A 17,281-nucleotide genomic window follows, 5' to 3' on the forward strand; every position below is an offset into this window, starting at 1 on the left:
GAACACTGGCGGGAGCCCTATACCAAGGGTGGGAAAGTGCGGGGTACCTTACAAAAGTTTTATGAGCCAATAGCTTGGAGGGCAGTGTAGGCCAGTGTCTGCCCTCAGGCACAAATGGGATTGTCTGTGCTTCTGAGTCCTAGCCTACCTCTCTGGGGACTCTGTGGCTTCCAGTGATGGGCCCCTGGGAGTCAGGCTGGCTGATACTTGCCTCAGCTGTGCATGTTCAGATGCAAAGCCTGGCCATGTATGCATCAAATGGTTTCCAGTTTTATTCATCCAGTAAAACTTTCTAATTTCTAGAAGGGGTGGAATCCATCTGTTTCTGGGTCTGCTCTTGTCACGCAGGTCCTTCAGCACCAGATCTTGGGTGCCCTTGCCTGCAAGACCTCCCTCTGCCTGATGCCATCTCTTGGGCCTCCCTTCCTCTAGGAAGGTCTTTCAGCGAGTGCGTGCGCACGCAAGCACGCACACACACACACACACACACACACACACACACACACACACACACACACACACACACGATACTATGGACGTTTTAATGCTTTCTCTTCACCTCATTTGGGTCACGTAGTCCTCCAGCCTGTGGGTTCTCTTCCAGTTTCAGTAAGGGCTCTCTTTAAACAATCTCAGTTACTTTGTGGAGATTTAAGCTGTTTGTGTGTGTGCTCCCACTCTGCTCACATACTTCAAATACCGGCTTAGCACTCCTTATGTCTTAGTTGCAATCCAGAAGTCCTTTTAGTTTTAGTCCCTGAACTTGAAAGCTCAGCTAGTTTAGAGAGGTCAAGATACAGGGACATTCTGGGCCAGTGCCTGGAAAAAGGCAACTAATAATTTACCAACTGTCAGGCCACTGGTACCCACTCATTCTTTTAAGGTGGGTTTTTTTGGGGGGGACAAGGTCGCACTATGTAGTCTTGGGTGACCTGGAACTTGCTATGTACATCAGGCTGGCCTCAAACTCAGAGATCTGCCTGCTTCTGCTTCCCACGGGCTGGGATTAAAGGTGTGCGCCACCGCACTTGGCATGTCACTTATTCTGCTGTAGGAGATGAGCTCAGACAGCATTCTTGGCTCTCACGTTCCATGTTCACAGGGTCAGGGTAGGTGCCCTGCTTCCTTCCTGATGACTGCAACTGCTGATCTGCTGGCCCAGCCCAGGTCTCCAGGCTGCCATTGGTGAGGGAAGTGACTTAGCAGGAAGGGCCTGGAACTCAAATATATCCCTGGCTGGCCTCAAATCCTCATTGTCTTACTGCCATAGCCTCCCAAGTGCAGAAATTCTAGGTACCATTCCTGACCCCACTCCTGCTGTCAGACGTGAAGAACCAGAGGGAAGGGGCTGGCTGCTCCTGAATAACACACTGAGGAAGAGCTGGTTTCTCCACAGGGCTACTTCCAGAAAAATCAAGTCTGTAGTTGAGCATTCCAGTGAGAGCTAAAAGGTGCCCCTTGAGAACTCCTACAGGATGTGCTGGCTACAGAGCTATGGGCCCAGGAGAAGGGACAACAGTGTAATTCTGGAGAGTTTCACAAAGGCCTATTTACCCCTGGACATACTGCTCTAGATGGGAGCTCTCACCTGCATCTATGTGGTGTGGATACCACTCAGAGCAAAGGCTGTTCTTTCTGGGAAGTCTCTGGACCATTTGGTATTGGACACCATCCCCAGGCTGCTTCCATTAAAAAGCCTGTTGAACCTTTCTCTCAGGGAGCTACCGTACCCTCACCCGACAAGCAGCAGCCTTGAGTATCACCTCTGTGTTGTCTTACATGGAGGAGCTGGAGCTCCCAAGAGGTCAAGTGACTCTCCCAAACTTGTGGCCGATGGCAGGTGGGGGCTGGCCTGGGTGCTCGCTCCTCCCGGGGTCCAGGATCCTTGCAAAGCCATCAGATGCTATGGCTGGGTAGTAATGACAGGGATCTCTCTCTCTCATCTGCACACCTGGATGCTCCATGGGTACGATGGCACAACAAGTGCCATCAATCAGCTTGGAGCACCGTGAGAGAGCAAGGCAGTGCTTTGCATGTTTCACCACCTCTGGCCACAGCAGCCGGGTGGGGTTTGGCTTGGAAGTGTGGCCTGTCTGGTGGGATGGGGCCTCAAGAGGAGCCTGCATGAACTTTGTGCCATACTCTGGCCCTCTCATGGGCTCTGAGTTCAGGCGGTTGGCCTAGTAGGGTGTGAACCTTAGTGTTCTCAATACTAAGTCAGAACAGACTGCTCAGTAACAAATTCACTGTGTGGCCTTGGACAAGTCATATCTCCCCACTTGCAAATGGACAGGTGGGTAAGGGGTCCATTGTGACTGGGTCTCCCCTGGACCCCTACTGGCCCTGCTCCTGCCCGTGCTCATCATTTCTGCACCTCCCCAAGCACCCAGGTCTCTGCAGACAGGACATCCACACGCACATGCTCTCTCCAGGCTGTTAGAACGTCAAACAAGGCGGGAAAGCAGTCACAGGGAGAGAGATGGTGGCTTCTCAGGACAATTGGCTGACACAAAAATAGTCCCTGGGAATCGATCTACTGCAAGACCCAGCCATACCACTCTTGGACATATACCCAAGGAATGCTCATTCATACCACAAGGACACATGCTCACCTATGTTCACAGCAGCACTATCCGTAATAGCCAGAACCTGGAAACAACCTAGATGCCCATCGACTGAAGAATGGATAAAGAAAATGTGGCACATATACACAATGGAGTACTACTCAGCAGAGAAAAACAATGACAGCATGAAATTTGCAGGCAAATGGATGGAACTAGAAAATATCCTGAGTGAGGTAACCCAGACCCAGAAGGACAAACATGGTATGTACTCACTCATAAGTGGATACTAGATATAAAGCAAAGAACAATCAGACTGCAACCCACAGATCCAGAGAGGCTACATAGCAGGGGGACCCTAGGATGACTGTGGCTTATAATAAGTTTTGGTTTTATTCAATCACTGGGCAAGCATCAGTGAAATATTTCACTACTAGGATAAAAATTTGTACTGTATTAAGCTGATGATAGAAAATAAAATAAAATAAAATAAAATAAAAATAAAAAAATATTAAAAAAAAAGACTCATATTTAAGGGGTTAGAAAGATGGCTCAGTGGTTAACAGTACTGGCTGCTCTTCCAGAAGACTCAGGTTTAGTTCCTAGCACATGCTGGCTTACAACTGTCTGTAACTCCAGTGTCAAGGGATCTGACACCCTTTCTGGATTCCCTGGGCACCAGGCATGCATGTAGTACACAGACATACATGTAGGCAAAACACCCATTCACATAAAAATAAAAATAAATCTTGTTAAAAAGAAACAAAAACAAAAAAAAACCCAAAATAGTCCCTGGAAGCCTGCCTCTAAGCACCATGGGATTTCATAGCACCCCTATCCCCCCACCCCCACCCCCAAGGGGAGTGGCTGCAGGCTGAGCATGGTATAGTGTGGCTTAGGGGCACTAAGTGCAGGCAGCCCTGCAGCCTGCTTAGACAGACATCAGCAAAGGCAGGAACACAACCAAGTTTATTTTGCCTGAAAGTGACGAGAGGACGGAACATTCAAGAGTGGCCTTTGTGCCTTCATAGAGGACAGACACTTCAACCAGGGGCTTTCCCTGAGACATGGCTTCTGCTTTGCCAAGACTCTGAGTGGTGGCTCATTACATGTGGCCAGCCCAGAGGGAGACCACCAGAGCCCGGGCGGCTGTTGTTCTCTCCTGTCTAGCTATGGTCCACTGGCCCGGGACACGGCCAGCACACTGTTCTGTGCGGCCTTCCACTTCAGTCAAGTGTCAAAACAAAAGCATCTGCAAAGGCAACAGACTGTCCTTAGAGTCTGATGGTCGGGAGAAGTCACCACTGGGTTTTAACAGGTGGAGGCCAGGCCATCTGAGGAAACGTTAGTACAGGAAGGGCAACAAGCATGATTCTGGAGTGAACAACACGTGTGATCTGGAGTTTGGTTACCTCAGCCTGGAGTTTCACCCACAAGACTCAGGTTAATAGAAATGGTCCAGCCTGGTCCATAATCAGTGTTAAAAACAGCTTTAGAGCTGAATGATCCCACCCACCGCCTCCGTTGCGGCACTGGAGACTGAACCCAGGGCATCATGCATACTAGGTGAATGCTCTACTATTGAGCTACACCTGCAGGACAAAGCTGACCACTTCCTACTCGATATAAAGCAAAGCTTATATATATTATATGTAAATATATATATATATATATAGTTGGTATGGGCTCGAGCACACCATCTTTGCCCACTAAATGTCTCATCAGTTTTTCATAGCGGTTTCCAGTTTTACAATAATGACATTCTGACTCCATAGATTCAGAATCAAACATAAATTATGACGGGCTCTTGCTAGGCAGCCCATGCTGGCCTGGAACTTGTGCCTTTGCATCCTAAATATAGAGTCTGTAAGGTGTGCACTACCATGTGCAGCACATACACTTAAAAACAAACAAAACTAATGGATTTTGGAAATTTATCTGGAACCCTAGGCTGCTAGATGGACAATCCTCTGTGGGCCACAGAGGTGCCACACCTGGGCTCTTTGTGGGAGAGATCCTTGGCTGGGTTTCTATGTGACCACACAACATTAGCAGCACCTGATCATCCTCAGCAGCCAACAGGCAGAGAAACATCACAGAAGCAACAGCATTCAGAATGCACAAGGGCGTAGAGACCCAGGTCCAGGAATTCCCACGTGACAGAGGCTATTGGGAGTGTGACTTGATTTGAGGGGGCTGGGATTATCGACAGATTTTTGTCTTTATGTGCAGACAGAAAAGAAACATTACTGAAAGTGGAAGGACAGCTGCCGGGGAGTCATGAACTCCTTCACCGTTTCCTCGGTGACCGCCTTGCGTCGGGCCTGGTGCTCAGCGATCAGGGGCTGAAGGACGTCTATGAGTGTCTTCTTCAGCTCTCCAGTGAGCATGGCTCCGCTGGTATAATCCTGCCAGGAAGGTGGATGCTGTGAGTAGTGGCTTTGTGTGTCCAAGCCCTCCCTCCCTGAGCTCTAGTTCAGTTTATATCCCTTTATGAGCTATGCTGAGAGTGTCACAGTAACCTGGGTCTTATAGGATATTAAAATGTCTGTCTCTTGTGCCTTGGGCTCTTTTCCTTGGGTTTGTTTTGTCCAATTCTGATGTGTTAGTTTTTGTTTTATATTCTACTTCCTTATTACCCCGCAGAAGTCTGCTTGTTTTCTGATGAGACAGGAAGGGAGGGATACAGATGGGAGGGGAAGTGGGGAAGGACTGGGAGGAGGAGGAGCAGGGAAACGGCAATCAGCATCTATTACGTCACCCACAAGAAAAAGGAGAGCTGAGTGCAAGCGTACGGCTCCTATGCACCCTGATGCCTTCCTTCCCGTCTGCGCCACTCTTCAAGCAGACAAAACCAAGACCCCAAACCTAGGCAGCAGCAAATTGGGGGCAAATCACCTTCAGCTCCACACCACAGGCACTGACCACTAACAATGAATGGCATGTTCCCTCTGAGAATTTTTCTTGTGAATGTCATGCAGCTCTCTCTTCTCACTGCCTTTCTTTCACTGTCGTTGGCATTGGCTCTGGTGTCACTGAAACCCTCAAAATACTTATTCCTATAACCCCAGCACTCAGGTGGCTGAGGCAGGATTGTCACGAGTTAATGTAAGCCTGGTCTATATAGGGAGTTTCAGGGCTACACAGTGAGATTCTGTCTTAAACAGTAACAACCAAAGACACCCACACAATAGTGCAGTGTACCTGCAACAATTCTCACTTGGCCTCCTGGCTGCAAGAGCATGCTTGTAACTTTTTTTGCTACTGTTTCTGTTGTTTTTGTATAAAAAGCTGTTTCCTACTCCATAGGATTTCCCTGGAAAAGACTCCAAGGCCAAGGCTCTGCTTGTCCCTACCAGCTCACTGAGAGGCTGTCCTGGGACCATGGACATCTAAATCATCTGCTGGCATGTGGTTCACCTACATTTCTTCCCTGACAAGAAAGACAAACCTCTTTGTACTCTCACTTTTGTGAACTATTCAAGGGTTCTTCCCATGTAGTTAAACATCTGAGTGATCTTACCCAGTTTTTTGTTTTACATATGGAATGCTTCATGGATTTCGTGTCGGTCTTGCGCAGGGGCCATGTTAATCTTCTCTGTATTGTTCTCTCTGTTGGTATATATGCTGCTAAAGCAAGCACCTGTTCTGTGTTTTAAATACAACATCTTGCTCTACAGCCCAGGCTGGCCTAGAATCTGTAATCTTCCTGCTCCAGCCTCCTGAATAGGTAGGTCTAAGTGAGTATGAACTTACTGTATGAACTGGGCTGGGCTTAGCCCAGGCCACTAAGGATTGCTCTGGCAACACACAAGGCCTGGCTGGGCTTGACTCACCTTTCTGGGCCTCATTTTTTTTTTTTTTTTTTTTTTTTTGTTTTTTCAAGACAGGGTTTCTTTGTGTAGCTTTGTGCCTTTCCTGGAACTCACTCTGTAGCCCAGGCTGGCCTCGAACTCACAGAGATCCGCCTGGCTCTGCCTCCTGAGTGCTGGGATTAAAGGCGTGCGCCACCACCACCCTTGACTTACCTTTCTGATCTGCTCCAGCCTGTCATCATCTTCAAGGAAGAAGGTCAGATACATGAAGGACACGTCTACTTCACAGTTGCCCCCAAACTGCCTGTGCTCCTCCACGGTGTCTCTTCCACCAGAAAACGCGTGCTTGTTGACCTGTGCCGGCACAGAGGCCAGTCAGAGTGCTGTCCTGTCCCTGGACACTGGTCAGGGCCCATGGGGTGGCAGTCACACTAGTGACTCCTAGTGAAGGTCAGGGAGGCAGGAGAGCAGGTCTGTGACAACCCCCACTACTCAAGTTATAGAACAGCCTGGAAACCAAAGCAGGTAGTGCTGTGTCCATAGGTGGCAGAAAAGCAGCCCCCAATCCCATGTGCACACGAGCCACGGGGTCAGAAGAACACAGCTGAAGGAAGCTCTACTCTCAACATGTGGTGGCAGGAAAGGCCTGTAGGGAGGTTTCCAACCAGATAGGCCATGTGTCAGTTGGCTAAGAGAGCCCCAGATGGGCTAGAGTGATGGCTCAGTGATTGAGAGCACTGGCTGCTCTTCCAGAGGACCAGAGTTCAATCTCTAGCACCCACATGGCAGCTCATAACTCCAAATGCCCTCGTCTGGCCCCTGTGGATACCAGGCACTCATGTGAAGCAGACATACATGCAAGCAAAATACTAATACACACAAAAACAAGGACACAAACCCCAGAAACTAACAAAACAGCTGAGCACAGTGGTGGGCACTTAGCATATAGGAGGCTGAGGCAGGAGGATTGCTTGTGTTCAAGAGTTCCAGGCCAGCCTCAGCAACACAGAGAAACACCATCTCAAAACAAGCAAGAGAACTAATGAAAAGAGCAGGGTGTGGGAGCGTAAACCTTTAATCCAGCCAGCATTCAGAAGGCCTCTGCAGGTAGATCTGTGAGTCTGGGGCTAGCCTGGGCTACACAGTGAGTTCCAGGCCAGCCAGTGGTATACAGTGAGAGTCTGTCTCAGAAAAGTAAGTAAGTAAGTAAATAAATAAAAATGAATGAAAGCTAGGGATAAAGGTCACCAGGACTTTGCACCTCGCAAAAGCTGCCTAGATTGCTAAAGGCCTCTCTATAGTGACAGGGTCATGTTTTGTCAGAATATTTGTCCTGAGACAAAGTTTCTAGAACCTGGGAAACTCCCAAATCCTCTCTGAAAACTGCTCAGGTTGCTGACTCACAAGAGCAAATGTGCCCATGACATTCAGTGCTCTCCATGCCTGGGCCCACCACCTTCCTGCTTTATAATAGACAGATGGTGTTTCCCTGAGTTCTGAGAGCTGTTCCAGCAAATTAATGAAGCCTTGGTAGGGGCTGTGGGAACCCTGGTGCAGAGCTGGCCAGTCAGAAATATAGATGTCACAGTCTTGGGCGGGCACAGAGTGAGGCTGAGGCTTTCAGCTGTTGAGTGCTGCATTCTCCAGGGAGAAAGCATCAGAACTGAACTGACTGTAGGACACCAGCCATTGGGGTCTGCTGGAGACCCACTTGGCAGGCACTGAAGTGGAGGGAAGGTCCCCTTGCCTTGTTGACTTATAGGCCAAGATCATCAGGGCCTGGCTGTTGGCAGCGGTGCTAACCAGCAGGTAGACGTCTTACTCTAAGACTGATCCTGCTGCTTGTGGTGTCTCAGCCCAGCTCTGAGTAGTGGAGATTCCGTCTGAAGGTCCCCTGCCAGGGTGACTATGTCTGAAGCTGAGGTGGGCACAGGATTTGGAGAGAACCTGCCTGTGACCCTGACCTCTGCAGGCCTGTGTAGTTCTGATCTTGTGCACATTACTCACCTAGCCCTTGGGACTCTCCTGGTTTTGCAAATGGAAAATACTTCAGAATCACAAACTGCTTCTAAAAACAACTTCTCAAAACTGAGCAGAACATGTCTCCCCACACACCTCACTTCTCCCTCCCCCTCTGCATTCTGGAAGTTTCAGATAAAAGCAAAAGAGAAAGAAAAAGTCCCCCAAGTCCCCAATCCTACGAGCTGTCACTTTAGGCAGGGCTGGCGGAAACTATTTCCGGAGGAAGGGCTGGATATGAAAAGTCCCCATTGTCAACTAGAACCTGCTTGGGACTTTCCGAAGGCTTGGGGGCCTGGCAGGGACTCTGACTATTGTATAACATCCCCTAGATATGTTCCTCTTAGACCATCCAATCCACAAACACATACTTGGATCCAAAGGAAACATCAGTGACTTCCTGGAACCATGAAGGGCTCATAGTCACTGGCAGCTCAGTTCTGAGCAACAGCACCGGGCGCTGAAGCATGTGGATGTGTAAACTCCTTTCTAATTCCAGTTTCCAATTGACTTGCAAATATTTACCAAGCACCACAGTCTGCCAGACAGGGCTCAACTAGACATGCAATCCTGTTGGAGGGTACATCTAAATTCTTTCCAGGACAGCAGTCTAGAGAATAACAGCCTACGTTGCTGCCCTCACTATGGAGCAGTGTGCCAGGGCAGGAGCTTTGCATTGAGCGATGATCCTCTCTGTCTCATGACTCTCTGCTTCAAACAAACATAGTAGCTGGGCATGGTGGCTGGGCATGGTGGTGCACGCCTTTGATCCCAGTACTCAGGAGGCAGAGGCAGGTGGATCTCTGTGACAGCCTGGTCTACACTGACACTGTCTGAATAAACAAACTGTTTATTGAGGGTCTAGCAGGAACTGAGGGAGAAGGACTCTCAGAAACCATCAGCACAGTAACTGGCCCTGCCAGATCTGATGTTCAGAGGACCATTTTTTACATCATCTGACAACAGCTTCATTGATTATGCTTTAAACCACCAAGACTCTGCCTCTGCATCAACATGCTGGTGAGAACGATAGAAAAGAGGGAAACAGCAAAAGCCCCAGGTTCTTACCTATACAAAGGGGATCAAAGACTAACGAATTCCCCAACACCAAAACCAAAGGCCCAAAACCCCAATCCACCCAAACCCAAGCTCCCCTGCTGTGTGGGCAGTGGGCCCCTGTGGAATTCAGCATTGCTGTGAGTCTCAGTTGTATGAGACGGTACATTAAGTGAACTCTCGTGTTTCCTGCTTCTCCCAGGCTCACCTTGCTCTTGATCTGCTTGGCTGTGTCAGTAAGGAAGATGGAAGAATTGGGATCACTGGCACTCATCTTGGTCTGAGCACCCTGCAAGGCAGGGAAGAAGGTCGAATGCAGCAGGGCAGGTTTAGGGTGGCCGATCCTGGGGGCCACGTCCCTCGTCATTCTGAAGTAAGGATCCTGGGTGGAGAAGACTTGAGTGAAGACAATGGAACAAATGGCCAGGCTCTGGCCAATGAGCTACCCTAAAGGAGCCACCCTCATGGGAGGCTGTGAAGCCTGCTGTCAGTTTCAAACTGGCTTCTCTTCTCCAACACTTCTACCACCTCCACCCTCTCAGCAGAGTCCTAAAACCACAGCCAGCTCCACTTCACTTCCCACAAGCTAGTTCTGGCCCCTACCTGGTCAATGGCACACGGGATGAGGCACTGGATGTCCGTCCTGTCTCGGAAGATCTTCGGGAAAGAGTTGCTGAATGACGGTGCAGCCTGGACAGCAGGAAAACTGATTTTCCCTGAAAGAAGGGAGACATTCTTATGTGTTGGGCCGACCGCTGCTCTGGGTAATTAATCCAGTTAAAGGAATCAACAATGGGTTTCCTCTCTACTGAAAACAAACTAAAGAAAGCCTAAAAATCCAGAAAGGGAGCTAAGTAAGTCCAACTGCACCCCAGGTCTCTCATCAGTTTCCTGTCTGCATTCTCAGTGTGCTCAGCTGTGCCCACGCCACGCACTAGTGTAACATTCTCCCCTTCAATGTATCTGGCTGCCATGGCCACCAGTGCCACCATTAAGGGCACAGCACCACACGGGCCATTTCCAGGAGTTTGTTACTCTTCATAACCCCACGCCAAGGCACCTTCTGCCACCTTACAAACATGCACGTTCAGGCTCAGGGTGTTTACGTGGTCTGCCACAGCTGCATACAGCAAGTGAGTGGCTGAACCAGGATTGAACCTGGGGTGTCAGGGAAGACGGGAAGGCAGTTACAAGAAGCTGCTCCTTAACTGCTCCACTGTGGAACTACCCTGATGCTGTGACCCCAATGTCAAGTACCTCTCAAAATCAGGAAGCTCATACTCCAGTTGCTGGGAATGAATCTGAACCATCAAAGAGGAGGAGGCCAGGGGACTGGGAACAGATGGACACAGGGAACAGAAGGTCCAGACACAAGTCTCAGAATGATGGCCTACAAAGGCCAATACATTGGATGGATGGACATGTGCTGAGATTAAAGGAGTGTACCACCACACCCAGCTAAAATCTCTCATCTTATAAATGGGGAGACTGGAGTGCAGGGAAGGCTCCCATAGGTGAGCAGAAGATCCCCTGCCCTCCTGGGCTGTACCAAGCCCTGCAGTGATTGGGATCACACCAGCATATTGGAGAACTCCAGTCAGTCTTGTCTGCCTGTCTGTCTGAGTCTGCTGGAACACCACCTCTGAGTGTTTTAAATGCAATGCTAACATCTCAGGTCTCTTGGCTTTAAAGATCAGATACTTGGGGTGATGTGGAGCTCAGTGGTAGCATTTGCTACGTGTATGAATCTATCTCTTGGAACACATACACCCTCCCCAGGAAGGTTAGCTCAGGCTTTGGTGTTGCTGCTTTGCGGGTCTTTTTGTTTTTTGAGATAAGGTTTCTGATTTCTGTTTATCCCTGGCTATCCTGGAACTCACTCTGTAGACCAGGTTGGCCTCAAACTCACAAGGATCCACCTGCTTCTGCCTCCCCAGTGCTGGGATTAAAGGTATGTGCCACCATCACTACCTAGCATTTCTGTTTTGTGATTCTTATGAACACTGGCTAGTCTCCTCTGAGTTCTTGTCCCACCGAGTTAGGAAGAGGGGTCCCCAGACAGCAACAGCCCCTTACCAATGCAGTCACTGTCGGTGAAGCCGAAAATGCCTTTCACCTGGTTGAAAGTGACATGTTTCTGAATCTTCACCACATTCTTGTAGAAGCCTGGGCTCTGCCTGCAGAGATGAGTAGAGTCACACCTGAGCTGGAGGATAGCCTCCATGGACAACAAAGTAGCAGTAGCTAAAATTGGGTATCATTGAGCGGCGTGCCAGACACACACTGGGTATCACATGTGTTCAGCTCAAGCATCACAGGAATGCATGGAGAAGTCATCTGCAGGCAGACATTTACCGCAGTCACGCCTCTAACTAGCTCTGGGAAGAAGACCTGATGAGGGGTCAGAACAGAGCCAGGTGCAGAGGGCAGAGCTAACATGGAACACCCACATCTTGCTGGGCCAGTGCTCAGCATGCTGTGGATCTCAAGGAAGAAGCCCTGAAACTGTCCGCTGACATGATGGTGTGGTGAGACGCATGTGCCCATTTGGAATGCATGGGAACTGATGGATGCAGCATAGAGAGTTTGCCTCAGTGCAGATGTTCCTCCCAGCATCTGGCTACTACTCCCCACTACTGGAGTAGTATACTGTGTGCTTTGGGCAGGGCTGGCTTCAAACCAGCAACAGGGGTGGGCCATACCAGCTGGTTTGAGCAACTTGACTTTTCTGGATGGTGAAAGTCATGCTTATGATGCCTAGATTAGTGGCAGCCATTCTGATAGCAGAGAGAGCAGGCTGAGACAGAGCACAAAGGGTAGCAGAATCCAGAGTGGCTTCTTTTTTAAACTTTTATTTATGAGTGTTTTGCCTTAAATGCTCTTAACCTGAGACATCCCTCCAGTGCCTTCCCTGGCCCCACTTCTTACACTGTGTTTGTTGACAGTATCCCTTTCCTCAGCCTGGTCCTTTGCTAGGCAATGGAAGGACAGGAAGGGAGGAAGTGTAGACCGAGTGCAGTGTCTGGCAGGAGCTATGCTAGAGGCCCACCTAAATGTGAAATTTAACTACTAGTGTCATGGCACTGGGGAGGGTGGGTTAAGGCTGCTGTTATGGAATGAGTTAGTTATACCTTCCTCCCTTCCTGTCTTCAGCTAGAGAGTGACACAGGACAAATGTCCTTGTCAGATGCCAGCACCATGCTTTTGGACTGAGAACTGGGCACCATAAATGTCTTGATTGGGACTGGAGAGATGGATCAGTGGCTAAGAGCACTGGCTGCTTCTATAGAGGACCTGGGCTTGTTCCCAGTATCACATGGTAGCTAACAACTATATGTAACTCTAGTTTCAGGAGATCTGAAGCCACCTCTGGCCTCTGTGGGTACATGTGGCACACAAACATACATGTAGATTGCGGTGTTTTGAATAAGAATAGCCCATATGTTTGTATGTTCAGTCCTCATGTTTGAGGATTAGGTGTGGCTATGTTGGAGGAAGTGTGTCAGTGGGGTAGGCTTTGAGGTTTCACAAGTCCATGCCAGGCCCAGTGCTTCTCTGCCAGCTGCCTGCGGATCTGTTCCCAGCTACTGCTCCAGCACCATGTGTGCTGCTACATCCCCGTCAGGATGATAACTAACTGTCTTGGCCATGGTGTCTCTTCACAGCAATAGAAACCCTAAGATACAGGAAAACACTCACACACATGAAATAAGAGTTTTCCTTAATTACGAGTGTGTGGTACTCTACTATAGTGGCAGAAAAGTGACCAAGGCACATACAATGTGGCACAGTGACTGGACAACCCCCTTGAGAAGCATGGCCTTGGCTTCTGAAGGTCCAGGTCATGGTCACAGGCCCTGTGCATACAGAACTAAAATCCAACCAGGTTCACCTAGCCTTGAAGCCTGAGCCTATTTTAATCACGCCATAGCTGTGGCACAGCTTTGATGAGAGTGTGATGGAGAGCTCCTGAGTGTCTCTGGGCAGGTGGGAGGTGGGGACAGGAGAGCAGGGCCCATCAGTCCATATGGGCATAGGGTCGGCAGTAGGTAGTCTCTGTAGCTTCCACTTAGTAGTCAGCAGAGGTTCAGGCCCTGGGTGAGCAGGGTGAGGGCAGTGTAGGAGCATCCCCTAGTCATATGCTTGTACAACAAAACTGCAGAGTGCCACGACCTTTGGGAAGACACCAGTCTGCCTTCTGCTGAGACAGGAAGCAGTGTGTGCAGAGGGGCTTCTGGGAAGCAGCAGCCATGTGCCCCCAGGGGACCAGCAAGGCGGCAGGCAAGCATTCTGGGGATCTAGATGACCGAACGTGGATCACCTGTGAACTGGCCTTCTAGGTAGATCCTGCTGCAAAAGATGTGCCCTGGTAGTAGCAGAATGGAGCCCACATGGGGACAGACTCCACATCATTGTTACCACTGCCTGACACTGCACATCAACAAGAGGCATACTTGACTGTGTCCCACAACTGAACAACTGCCCCACGGAGGACCTTCCTCCCACACACAGGCTCCATACTTGGAAGATAGCTAAAAGGTGACATTGTCCAGGCCCTAGGTACCACGTGAGGAGATTTATGCACATCAACTCAGAAAGTGCCCACAAGCTTGGCAGCATAGATCATCATCTCTAACCCTCTTTACCTCCTCCACCTTTTCCTATCGCCCAACATTGTGACCTCACTGTCACCCAATTATCTGTTAAGTGACTGCTCCATTACAAGATAAACTGTAGAGGCTATCAATGGAGGTTACTAGTAGACACTGGCCTAACATGCATAAGGCTCTTGGTTCCATTTCTAGCAAAGAAAAAGCAAGCTGGGAGATACAGGGACTTACCCAAGAGGGTAAGACCAAGCTGGAGCAGAACTGGGACTGGATCACTGGAAAGAAGGACCTCTGTGGGGTGTGAGCGGGAAGTATGGAGAGGGGCACACTGACTCCTTCCTGCCTTCCCAAGAAGAGTGGAGCCTGGCTTCTTTGTATTTGTAGTTCCAAAGGACCAATAGGCTTGTTAGATCACAGATAAGAGTCTAGATTAAATTTAACCCAGGAAAGTAAACACTCAAGTATTTAAGGAAACTCTTGCTGGGTGTGGTGGCACATGAACATAACTATAGTCACTAGTACTTGGGATCCAAGGCCAATGAGAACTCATTTGAAAAAGAAAACAAAAAGAAGGAATTCTTAATGGGGTAAATGTGTTTTCTGATATTCAACTCTACCCCATACTCCTGGAGAGAGAAAATTCTCACTGGGTCAAGGTGAACGGAGGTCAGGGGCCGAGACCACGGCCTGTCTCTGGGCTGAGGCTTGAGCACTTGCATCAGGCTATTTGAAGGAATGAGGTGAAAACAAGGGCACAAGTGTGCCAAGTTTCATGACATCTATGTCACCATAAGACCACTGAAGACCCGGAGTCAGATCCTGACCTGATTCCTTCTGGGATAACAGTCTCTATGTTCACATGGAATAACTGAAGAATAGTCTGACAGGCAAAACTCAAAAATGAATCTGTGGGGGGAGAGGCAGGCAAGAAGGCTCAGCTATAAAAAGTGCCTGCCACCAAGCCCAATGACCTGAATTTGATTCCTAGGACCCACATTGTGGAAGTAGACAGCTGTCCCATAAGATGTCCTCTGACACACACTGACACACTGACACGCACGCACGCACGCACGCACGCACACACGCATGCACCCTACTCAGTAAATTAAAATGTAATTCAGAAAACATATTTTTTTTTTTTTTTTTTTTTTTTTTGGTTTTTTCGAGACAGGGTTTCTCTGTAGTTTTGCGCCTTTCCTGGAACTCACTTTGTAGACCAGGCTGGCCTCAAACTCACAGAGATCCGCCTGCCTCTGCCTCCTGAGTGCTGGGATTAAAGGCGTGCGCCACCACCGCCCGGCTAGAAAACATATTTTTGAGACAGAGTCTCATTATGTAGATCAGGCTGGCCTCAAACCTAGAGAGATTGTCTGCCTCTGTCTCCCAAGGGCTGGGATTAAAGGCATGTGCTACCACACCCAGCATAATAAAAATATTTAAAAAATTTTAAGTCGGGCGGTGGTGGCGCACGCCTTTAATCCCAGCACTCGGGAGGCAGAGCCAGGCGGATCTCTGTGAGTTCGAGGCCAGCCTGGACTACCAAGTGAGTTCCAGGAAAGGCGCAAAGCTACACAGAGAAACCCTGTCTCGAAAAACCAAAAAAAAAAAAACAAACAAACAAAAAAAAATTTTAATGATTTTCCTAGCTGGTGAAACGTCAGATTTTCTGCTAGGGTATGTGTGGCTCCTGGTGGACAAACAGCTCCCTCTTGGCTCCAAGGATGTATAAAGGCAGCTGAGGACCAGCAACGGCCAACCGCCTCTGTGCCCACAGGGCCCTATGGGCTTCCTCACACTGCCTTGGCCTAATTACTGGCTGTAACACCACACAAGAGGGCCTCAAGCCCACACCCATCCAACCTGCTGAATGGAGTGAAGGCCCACATCTCCACTGCTCAAGACTTGATGCCTCCCAAGTCCTACCATGGTGGGGAACAAACCCAGGGCCTCACACATACTAGGTAAGTGCTCTCCCACCCCGGTCCTCAAAAAATATTTGTATTCACTGTTACATTAGTTTTTGAGACAGCGTCTAATGATGTAGCCCAATGATGTCAGCAGCCTGAGTGCTGGGATTAGAGGTATGTGCCACAGGGCTTTAATACCATTCCTGTGATGGCTGACGAAAAACACCACCTCCACCCCACTTTGTTTCTTCTGACAAGGTCTTGCTATGTAGCCCTGGGGTAGCCTCGAACTCCTGATCCTCCTTCTTCAGGCCCCTGAGTAATGGGATTGACTGAGGGTGCACACCGACATATCTGTTTCAAAGTATGATTTTACCATACTTCTTTGTAATCATTGGAGAGGAAGTTCAAGAATGAAGTACGCTGATGGTCAATTCAAGAAACGGGACTGTGCAGAACCTGTCTAATGAGTGGCACTTTTCTCTGAAGAAAAAGTCACATTGAAAGTGAGAAGGCTACCAAACTCTGAGACTGGCTGTCCTTGGACACTACAGTGCAAAACACTTCACTATGACAGCTGAGGGTGACACCATGACTATGCCGGGCGAATATTTACAATTTCTATAGATAAGATTATGAAGGCAACAGTAGTTTCTGACATTACTTCTTTTTAGGCACACAGAACTTCCCACCTCAAAAACTACTGCTAAACGAAACCAACATTCCAGATCACAACAGAAGAAAAACCAGGCTATAACCCATCTTCAGCATTTGAGGTTGGTCATGATGTCTGCACTCACTGATTAGAAGGCAGCCAAGTGGTTCTTCCTTACCCCATAAACTCAAGGTCAGAGAAGATGAAAGTTTTGTTGATGTCAAAACCACAGGCAATGATATCCTTGGCATTTTCCACGGTGTAGCTGTATGCCTGTTCCAGAGTCAGGTCCTTCCACAGGTACTTCTCATCATCAGACATCTGGATGACCAAAGGCACGTTGAACACATCCTGCAGCCACCTACAAAATACAGAAGGTATTTGTAGGTATGAACATGCCCTGCGTCCAAATCTAGGGACATGGAGAATGGAGATCCTGAGGAAGAATGCCACTTTGTATGTGAACACACAGTTCCTCCCCACTCTGTAACTGCGAAATCCCACCAGCAATGCCACGCATTTCACTAATCATTTTTTTTTTTTCCGAGGTGAGAGTAATTCTTGTCATCTGGCAGACATGGACATGAGGTTTGGACTAGAGTGGGCCTATAGTGACAAGGACAAGGAGCAGGAAGAGGAGTGGAGCCAGTTTGGTTGA

The 17,281-nt window shown here is 48.9% G+C and overlaps 1 protein-coding gene and 1 non-coding gene across 2 annotated transcripts in view; both read right to left on the reverse strand.

Moving 5' to 3' along the window:
* Window positions 1-3,511: 3,511 nt before the first annotated feature.
* The window catches only part of Wars1 (tryptophanyl-tRNA synthetase 1), a 32,123-nt gene continuing 18,353 nt past the window's right edge, over window positions 3,512-17,281 (reverse strand). The window contains exons 6-11 of the mRNA XM_052738951.1: window positions 16,802-16,984; window positions 11,528-11,628; window positions 10,055-10,167; window positions 9,660-9,833; window positions 6,590-6,730; window positions 3,512-4,969 (exon numbers count right to left, since the gene is read on the reverse strand). Coding sequence (XP_052594911.1) covers window positions 4,808-4,969; window positions 6,590-6,730; window positions 9,660-9,833; window positions 10,055-10,167; window positions 11,528-11,628; window positions 16,802-16,984 — 874 coding nt within the window. The 3' untranslated portion in view covers window positions 3,512-4,807. The remainder of the gene's footprint in view (window positions 4,970-6,589; window positions 6,731-9,659; window positions 9,834-10,054; window positions 10,168-11,527; window positions 11,629-16,801; window positions 16,985-17,281) is intronic.
* Window positions 6,098-6,200, reverse strand: LOC128111293 (U6 spliceosomal RNA). The gene has a single exon (XR_008218559.1). It is a non-coding gene; the product is annotated as a U6 spliceosomal RNA (small nuclear RNA).

Source organism: Peromyscus californicus, unplaced genomic scaffold (assembly GCF_007827085.1).
Source record: "Peromyscus californicus insignis strain IS unplaced genomic scaffold, ASM782708v3 Scaffold_15__1_contigs__length_86483966, whole genome shotgun sequence".
Lineage (NCBI taxonomy): Eukaryota > Metazoa > Chordata > Mammalia > Rodentia > Cricetidae > Peromyscus > Peromyscus californicus.